Below are 9,754 nucleotides of genomic sequence, written 5' to 3'. Positions count from 1 at the left end.
AAAAAAAAAAAAAAAAAAAAAATTCAGTTTACCCTGGCTTGTCACATGTGGGAAAAGAAGGAAAAAATTCAATTTATATTGAAAGATAGAGAATACAAAGTGACATCAGTGTTTCCTCATGCTTCCCACCCCAGAAGAAGCACCAGTGTATTTTTGTCTGTCTGTTCAGACCTTTTCCTACGTATTTACAAGCACATGTGTACACACATGCTTTTTAAAATATGAATAAGGTCATATGCATACATTGTTCAGTCACCAGCTTTTTCTCCTCCCTTAAATATCCCAGCCACTTATCCACTTCAGTATATTTCCTGTCATTCTTATTAATGATGTAACAGTATTCCATGTAATAGATGGACTATGTTTAATTAACTGTTCTGTAATTATTGAACATAGAGGTGCCACCCTGACCTTTTCTACCTTCACTGTCTGCTTCTTTGTCCCAAGGACCATAAAAAGGATTTCTCTCCCCCTTTCTCTTTTAGGCTATACCTTTCTACTGTCTTTACTGTTGGGCATGCTTTCCTCTTATACAACGACCATGACTGACTCATGTTCAGAATTGTAATCGTTATAGATCCACAGTGACTCATAATGCCTTGTCTCTAATATTTTATAGGTGCTGTAAAACTTTGTAAAGGGTAAAATCAAAATAAATAGCAAACAAAAGGGTTCTGATTGCTAAGAAACTAAATCTGAAGCATGAAGTAATATCTGTTACCTTCTTCTGTTACATACTTAATAATAGAAATGAATGTTTAATCCCTATATAGGAAGACATGGAAAAGCATTTTGTGGAAGGAAGGTGGACTAATCTTTTTGATGTCTTGAATTCTAGCTACAGAGGGAGCCCTTAAGCCCTGAGGAGATACAGTCTGTCCGGGACCACCTGGGACTTGAAAGTGTCAGCCTGCTGTCTGTTCAGATCACAGGCAAAAAACCAAACTTTGAAGTAGGTTCTTCTAGTCAGCTTAAGCTTTCTATTACCAAGAAATCATCTCCTGCAGGTAAGGCTGGCCTGGGGACATTATTCTGTTTGAATGAGTCTGGAGGAACATGTTAAAAATTGAGCTAGCAACAAATGAAATGAAGATATTTTTAGAGGATTAGTCCTTCTTGGATTTCTGTCATTTCCACGTAGAAGGATGCTTAATGTACTGTTATCATGGGCATATTAGGGTCAAAAACTGAAATAATACATATTATCTAGTTCAGTTCCTTCTTCTGCACCACTCCTGATTCTAGAGGCCTGAGTCACATCATTTAGTTAATGAAGTTCGCCGGGCCCTAGAATTACATTATCCTCAGAAGACCTCAGAGTACTGATAATGGAGATGAGTGCCCTGTTCCTGTTCTTAAGTGCTTTTTTTCTTCCTAAACCAGTAAAATCAGCTTTCCTTACTTTGACGATCCTAAAACACTTAAAAAACTTTATTTCTTCTGCCAGAAATGTGTGTGCATGCACACACACACACGTTGTCACCACTGTTGTCCTTCCCATCATTTTTTTTTTTTTTTGAGACGGAGCCTCAAGCTATTATCCGCCTGAGTAGAGTGCCATGGCATCACACTCACAGCAACCTCCAACTCCTGGGCTCAAGCGAGTCTCCTGCCTCAGCCTCCCAAGTAGCTGGGACTACAGGCGCCCGCCACAAAGCCTGGCCATTTTTTGGTTGCAGCCATCATTGTTGTTTGGCGGGCCCGGGCTGGGGATTCAAACCTGCCACCTTAGGTGTATGTATCTGGCGCCTTAGCTGCTTGAGCCACAGGCGCTGAGCCCCATCACTATTTCTTAATGCCTGAATTGTCCCAACAGTGAGGTATGCAACATTTTTTAGATATTTACTGGTACATTTACACTGCACTGTTTTGATTGTCTAACCTAAATCTTAAATCCTTTGGAAGCTGACCTTTGGATTCATGGTTCCAGAATGGGTAGGAACAACTAAGATGAGCAGTTGGCCTGTGGCAGGTCTGAGCATCCAGTTGTGACCACGGTAACTATAGAGTACTCATACCCTAAAGGCCTCTGAGGATTTGCCTACACTGAGACCCTGGTCTCAGCTCTCTCAGGCCCTACCTTGCTTTCTCCAAGCTAGAGAGAGAATTAGGAGGTGTGAGGTTTGTGTCTGCCACTGAGTGCATTCCCTTGCCACCAGCAGCAATGGGGCTTTTTTTTTTTTTTTTTTAACATGTAACAAGTTTTTGTGAGGCTCAAGCTTTGCTATTTATGAAGTCTTTGACACATTTCTCATTCAGTCATCAAGACACCTGCATAAATACAGGGTATGCTATTTAGCCTCATGTTATAGGGGTTGAAATAAGATAATGCAGAGAAGGTGATATGGCATTAGAGAGACTTTGTGGCCTAATTTACCAGGCCCAAGTGTCTAAAACTGTTTCCTCAGCTGTAAAATTAGAATGACAAACAAATACTTATCTTAAAAGGTTATTAGCAGGATTTAGATTAGATAATGCATATAAAGTGCTTAATATATAGTACATGATACAAAGCCAGTACTTAACAAATAGTGATTTCTGCAACTATCATAAAGTGATTGGCCCAAGGTCAGGTCTTTTGTAGGTGGTAGAGCTAGGCCCGGAACCCAGGCCTTGTGACTCCAGTTTGATGTGTTCTCTACACAGTAGCATACACTGTGTATAGTTGCAGTTTGTTTCTGATCATTTTTCTGGAATTCTTTTTCTTTTATTGGTTGGTCTCAGTGAAGCCTGCTGTGGACCCTGCTACTGCCAAGCTCTGGACCCTCTCAGCCAATGACATGGAGGACGACGGCATGGTGAGCTGGCACTGTGCTCCCTTGATTGCTATCTTTCAGACCCCACTTTGGGTATGAACAGCCATAGTTGTGAGTGGCCTTTTGGACTTACAGATGTGAACATGTTTGAAGCCCAGCATGGTGGCCATGCCTGTCACTTACACCTTTGATTTATGAGGCAACTCCATTAATGTCTCTTTTCTCCACAGATTTTATTCTCACTTCAGGTGATATATTAAAGACTCTGGTGAGCATGTATATACCTGAAAAGAGTTTGTCAGCTGAAATATTTTTTATTGGCTTCTTTGTCTGGGAAAGTCCCTGAATGCTCACTGTCTTTAAAAGAAATACTTTTTTATACCTATGATCAGCCCTGTCTTATAATAAAGTTCTTCATCTCTGCATCTTTACTATTAGAGTGGTGAGCAAAATAGGTCACGATTCATGCTCTTACAGAGCTTACAGACAAACTGTCCACAGTCCACACATTTACAAAGAATTACACGAATGTATGTATAATTATTTACTTTTTTAAAATTATGTAGAAAATGTTTGATTTCCTTTTTCACGAAACTTTCTTCATATATTCAAATACAATATATAATACTTCTCTGTTCTGCCTCCCTCCCTCCCTCCCCACAAACATACACATACACAAGTATTTGCACATTGCTGGCCATTCTTACAGCTATTTCTATGTAAATTTGTCCCCAATACCTTCACATCCTAACACATCTCCCGTGGACATAGTTTAATTCACCATTTGCCTCTTGAGCATGTGGTCAGGTTGAGCATGACGTAGGGCACCTAACATAGGACAGGGCAGGCACTTTTCCCCATGGACTGTGTAAGTTTGTTCTTGAAGCCTGTGATCACTTTAGCAGAGACCACGGCACTGTCACTAATTGCTCTGAACACTCTCCAGGATCTCATTGACTCAGATGAGCTGCTGGATCCAGAAGATTTGAAGAAACCTGATCCAGCTTCCTTGCGAGCTCCTTCGTGTGGGGAAGGGAAAAAGAGGAAAGCCTGCAAGAACTGGTAGGTGTTGGGGTGAGTAGCGCTCTGCCATGCCACTTCCAGTGGCTTCTGATACTCAAGTGTTAACAAGAAAAAAGTTAACAAGGTTTCTACTTTGGAAAGAAGAGAACTTTATTTCTCATAAAGTGTAGTGGTCATTGCAACAAGTTGGGAAGCAGAGCCTGGGCCAGAAGCCAGGTACATCTGCTTCAGAGAAGAGACAAAAGTGAGCAGAGTTTTAGACTGAGTGGGATGGCCAGGTGTACACATTCCACTAGCTGTAGGAAGAGTCATGAATATTTATGAGGGAAAATCATATGCATGTAATTGTGTGCTATCTCTCCTATCCTGTCTTGGCTGGACACTCAGTTTTAAGGTGTTTCTGGGATTCCCTTGGCCAAGAGGGGTCCATTCATTTAGCAGAGGGCTTAAGATTTTTTTAGTTCGGCTCGGCCCCTGTGGCTCAAGCGGCTAAGGTGCCAGCCACATACACCCAAGGTGGCGGGTTCGAATCCCCAGCCCGGGCCCACCAAACAACAATGATGGCTGCAACTAAAAAATGGCCGGGCGTTGTGGCAGGCGCCTGTGGTCCCAGCTACTTGGGAGGCTGAGTCAGGAGACTTGCTTGAGCCCAGGAGCTGGAGGTTGCTATGAGCTGTGATGCCATGGCACTCTACCCAGGGGGATAGCTTGAGGCTCTGTCTCAAAAAAAAAAAAAAAAAAGATTTTTTTAGTTCACACAAGCATTCACAGTATTTTACTATTTTAAAAACATGTTTTATTATGAAATGCATCATATATAGAGAGGAGTATATTAAACAGAACAATACAATGAACACTCACATGCTGATAGCCCAGGTTAAGAAGTAGAAACACTATTAGGACCTTAGAAATGGCCTGTACAGGCTTCCTCAGCCACATCCCTCCTCCCATAAGAGGTTACCTTCTCCTAAGTTTGTATTAATCATTCCTGGCTTGTTTGACAGTTTACCTCCTATGGGTGTGTGAGTCCCCAAATGATGTTTTATTTGTCTGTGAAGAACTGAGTAGTAAGCTCAGACTTGACCAGGGAAGAGAGGTCAATATTCTCAAATTTTATAAAAGCCCCCAGGGTAAGTTCCCCCAGAGAACTCTTGAACAGAGAACTCTTGTTCTTGGGTCTTTGGGTCCTGGTTTGGTTTTAGCTTCTTTAAGACTCTACAAGAGCCTTTTCCAGGGCAGCCAGAAGGAAGTCTTAAGAGAGTTATAGGAAACGAAGGGGACACTCTAGCAGTTAAGCAGTTACTGGGTAAGCAGCAGAGATGTCAGAGGGAGCAAGTGGTCTGCTCTACATTCTGCTGTAAGCTCACCATCGCCAAAGCTCTACTCTCGGGAGGAAGTCAGAGCTTCTGCGGGGCAGAATGTGTGTGTCCTCAGATGATCTGAATGTCCATATCAGGCTGTGGAGGGGAAGGCTGAATTTCTCTGATGCCCTACATTCTGGGAGATTTCTTCAAGTTCATCCTCCAAAACCTCTATGGAATTATGTTATTTTTACTATCATGTCTTTAATTTCTAAAATTCCTTTTTTTGTTCTAGGGCTTCTTTTTAATATAGCATCCTGATTTTATTTCATAGATAGGGTATCTTAATTTTTCTTTTGAGGATAGCGGCAGTTCTTGCTAAGTTTTTTCTCCCTCCTGTTCTCTGTTCCGTCAAGTTGCCTTTTTCTTATAGTTTGGTCCCTGATTTCCATGTTAGAGGCTTTCTTAAGATGTCTGGTAACCTTGGTTTCTTCGTAATTAAGAGTGAAGGACAAAAAGCTAATTGGAAGCACTGCACATAGAGGTACAATTTGTAGACTGGGCTTTGTTGACGGGAACCTGGATAGACCTTTGGGGGGATGCTCCAAAGTCAGTATCTTTGGGTCTTTCCCTTTGAATTGGTTAGATTTCTCAGAGGAGGGTCTTGCCAGAGCTGGCAAAAGTGCCTTTGGCAGTTTGTGGGTATGATGTGAGTGATATGTGCTCTGCTGAGTCGGCTCTCCCTACTCTGTCCCCCGTATGCTTCCTCCTCCTGCAGGGCTGTTGTCTCTTTTCTTGTCTTACTACTTTGTGGGTTCACAGCTTTGCTGAAATTTTGGTGGGGTTTTGAAGGAAATGGAAATTAGATGCATGTGTTCAGTCTGTCTTCTTAACCTGGAAACTTTGGCGTTAGTATTTTTACATTACTTTCATAAATGGATAAAGAGGCTGATAAAACGTTAACTGATGGCATGTAGGCTTATTTAATCCTCATTATTTTTTAAAAAGCAGAAGCTTCCAACATTTACACATCAAGAGATTTCAAGTAAAAATAACAAAATTTTTTTCTTCTGCTTTTGAATTTGGAAAATGTTGCAAACTGGGTCTGCTTTCCCCACCATGATAAGCAGCTAGAACTGGTTAGTGGCCACCCTGTGCAGATAGGGCACACACCCTCCATCTCGCCCCCATCCTCACCACCCTGGTTTGGTTTTAGCAGCCTCTTTTTTTTTAGACAGAGTCTCACTCTACTCTCAGTAGAGTGCTGTGGCACCATAGCTCATAGCAACCTCCAACTCTTGGGCTTAAGCCATTCTTTTGCCTCAGCCTCCCAAGTAGCTGGGACTACAGGTGCCCTCCACAATACCTGGATGTTTTTTTTAGAGACAGCATCTCACTCTTGCCCAGGCTGGTCTCAAACCCATGAGCTCAGGCCTTGGCCTCCCAAGTGCTGGGATTACAGGTGTGAGCCACAGCTTTTACCAGCCTCTTACACTGTTGCTGTCTGCCAAGCCCCGTAGGCACTGGAGTTATGACACACCAGTATAAAGGGAAAAGGCTTAGAGCACATTTTGGCACTGTTAGTATTTGGAGTTTCTGGGTGGTGACAAATGTCATTCATTAGCTACTGATTTTCCCACAGCACCTGTGGCCTTGCAGAAGAACTGGAAAAAGAGAAGTCAAGGGAACAGAGGAATGTTCAACCCAAGTCAGCTTGTGGAAACGTAAATATCTAGATCATTACTCGACACTCACAAAACTCCCAGCGGACCTGGGCATCAGTCTAAACTAACTCACTCTACCTTTCATGAATTTACTATCCACATATTTTAATATAGGAGAATTTGTGAGAACATGTATGTTGTTGGTAATAGTGGGGGAGAGAGGTTATCTCCTGGAAAGTGGTTGGCATCACATCTGTAGGGAAGGCTCTTACCATTTCTTACTTTTGGCCCCTTTCTTTCTGCTTCTGAGTGGGACCCGATGTCGTTCACCCATTTAGCTGAGTTTGGCTATGATTTGAACTACTTAGAATATAGAAATACAGCCTCAAGTTGGTCCGAAGGTTGTAGATTATCTTTAAGTGATTTAATATTTTGAAATATAGCCTCCTAAGGAACTTTCTTGACTGTTGTTTTTCATGAAACAGGAGATCTTAAGAACTCTTCAGTATTTGGGTCCCAACTAGACCTACACACATATTTAGCCATTTCCTTTTGGCCACTGTGGCCACATTATGAAATTGGGAATTCCTTTCTTCTAGCCCTTTTCTCTGGGACAAGCTGACCCTGGGCTTCTCCATTCTTTCTTACCAGTGCTACCTGGGCGATGCTTTCCGCTGTGCCAGCTGCCCCTACCTTGGGATGCCAGCCTTCAAACCTGGGGAACAGGTGCTTCTGAGCAACAGCAATCTTCAAGATGCCTAGGAAGGACTCAATATGGGACACATCTCCTCTGGCCAACTCCTGTCCCTAAAGTTCCACCACCTACCGCCTCTGGATTTGTTCACTCTCCTTAAGATCTGTTTGCTGGGGGGAGGGGTGCTCATGGGCCAGAGTGAAGCTGGCTGTGAGGTGCAGTGCTGCTATATATCCAAAGATCAAGGCCAGTGAGCTTCAGTTATCTGGAGTGGAGGGGACCAGTCCCTGTACCCAGTGCTACCAGAAGGGAGTGTGCCCTTCTGATGTTAAAATGCTGACCGGCACTCTTTGACAAAGCTCCAGGCCCTGCCCCATTCTAAGCTCAGCAGTGCTGCCACCTACTTGTCATCTAGAGTTGGTGGTCTACTCAATATGCAGTTCTTGGTGACAGAAGTCAAGTGTCTCAAGACCTCAGGGCACCAGAGGAGTCAGGCCCTGGCTGCTGTGATCCTGTTCCTCAAACCTCTGCCCTTTCCACCCCTCCCCCATTTGACTGTAGCACTGCATCTGTGTCCTGTTGTCATTTCTGTTGATCTACAAGTATTAAACTTGTGTCCTTCTGCATATCTTGAGATTCTGTGTACACTGTACAGAAGGGATGTGTATGTGTGTGAGGTCTGACAGTCATCCATGCTCAGCTTGGACCATCGTAGGAACTTGATACACAGTCAAATGGGGCCAGTCTACACTGACGGGATAGGGCCTTAACTCCATCTGCTTTAGAAGAGTCCAGGCTGGTGGAAATTCAGAGGAAAGCAGAGTAAAACTCTAAACCAAGAGTAAGTCTCTTAGGGCAAGAGACCCGTTTGTGTTCCTTGCTACCTACCCCCACAGCCTTGGAATTGATCTTGCCAAATAATTTGGAAAGATTGTGTGGGTTTAAGAGATATGGATGTTTATATTTTACCAATAAATAAAGGTATTAATTGGTATCTGTCCTTGACACTTGATCTGATTCCCTAAGTTTGCTCTTGCTTATCCTGGTACCTGCTGGTAGAGTTAGTTGTGGCTAAATTCTAGTTTGCCCTTTGGCAGGCAGTCTAAGATGACCCCCAGTGGTCTGTGCCCTTGTGTAATCCCCTCCCCTTGCATTTGAGCAGAACTTGCACATGGGTTGTCCCTACTGTGACTAACATTCTGTGCCATAAGTGAGGGATTTGTGCAGATGTAATTAAAGTCCCTGATGGACTTGAAGTTAATTAAAAGGGAAGATTATCTAAACGGATTGGGCCTGACCCAATCAGTTGATCCTTTAAAGGAACTAGAAGACAGTTTCTCTTGCTGACCTTGAAGAAGTAAGTTGCTAAGTTGTGAGAGGTCTATGGGCAAGGAACTTCCAAGTGCAGAAACTGCCACCACCAGTAGACAGTCATCAAGGAAATGGGGCCTCCAGGCCTAGAACTTTGAGGAACTGAGTTCTGCCAACAACTACATTAGCTTGGGAGAGGACCCCAAGTTCCAGATGAGAATGCAGCCTGGCCAGCACATAGGTTGCCACCTTGTGAGATTCTGGGCAGAAGCCCTGGCCTTCTGTGCTACAACCTCTGACCCATAGACGGTGAGATAATAAACAAGTGTTTTAAGCAGCTAAATATGTGGTCATTGGTTACCGAAACCAATACGGCCCCCAGAATGGTTTAACCTATTTATCAAGCTGCCAGGCCACTGTTAAGTTGCTACTGCTGCAGTTGCCAAACTGAGGGGCAAAAATATCCAGGTTGAAGACAAGAGAGCCTGATCCAAAGGGTGTCCTAGGATGGATGTAGCAATGGCACAGGCCCTTGTTCTAAGTCCCAGGTGCTGCTGGCAAAAAGGAACTGAGTTGAGGAACTAAGTTCTGCCAACAACTACATTAGCTTGGGAGAGGACCCCAATTCTGACTATCTGCTACAATTGGCATAGTTAACAGCACTATGTTGGCAGCTGCTGTGTCACTCCACGGGGCCTGGGGGAAGCCAGCCAGCTCGGTGTCATGGGTATAGCATGGTGGGGAGAGGCCTTGCAGCTTAGCACATCTGCACCTGGAGCTCAGCCCCAACTCCACCCAGCAGGGAGGCACTGGAGATGGTCAGACAGGCTAAAGCTCACAGCACTAGAGCTGTCTCAGATATCACTGAATGCAGCCTCACCTTGAATCTGAGTAAGCAATGAGGCCAGGAGGGTGACCTGCTGCAATCAGCCACCTGAGGTCCTGTTAAAAGTACCAATGCGGCTCGGCGCCTATAGCTCAACAGGCTAAGGCGCCAGCCACGTA

General features: G+C 43.8%; 1 protein-coding gene across 2 annotated transcripts in view; it reads left to right on the top strand.

Annotated features, from left to right (window-relative positions):
* CIAPIN1 (cytokine induced apoptosis inhibitor 1) overlaps nucleotides 1–8,066 on the top strand; it is a 17,501-nt gene extending 9,435 nt beyond the window's left edge. For both annotated transcript variants that reach the window (XM_003792570.3, XM_023514780.1), the window contains exons 5-9: nucleotides 839–1,007; nucleotides 2,725–2,798; nucleotides 3,703–3,818; nucleotides 6,723–6,804; nucleotides 7,396–8,066. In XM_003792570.3, coding sequence (XP_003792618.1) covers nucleotides 839–1,007; nucleotides 2,725–2,798; nucleotides 3,703–3,818; nucleotides 6,723–6,804; nucleotides 7,396–7,506 — 552 coding nt within the window. In that variant the 3' untranslated portion in view covers nucleotides 7,507–8,066. The remainder of the gene's footprint in view (nucleotides 1–838; nucleotides 1,008–2,724; nucleotides 2,799–3,702; nucleotides 3,819–6,722; nucleotides 6,805–7,395) is intronic.
* Nucleotides 8,067–9,754: the final 1,688 nt, after the last annotated feature.

This window comes from Otolemur garnettii, unplaced genomic scaffold, assembly GCF_000181295.1.
Source record: "Otolemur garnettii isolate 467f Iridium unplaced genomic scaffold, OtoGar3 scaffold00058, whole genome shotgun sequence".
In the NCBI taxonomy this organism is placed as follows: domain Eukaryota; kingdom Metazoa; phylum Chordata; class Mammalia; order Primates; family Galagidae; genus Otolemur; species Otolemur garnettii.
The sequence above is the reverse complement of the archived record's forward strand: the minus strand, read 5'-3'. Positions and strand labels throughout refer to the sequence as shown.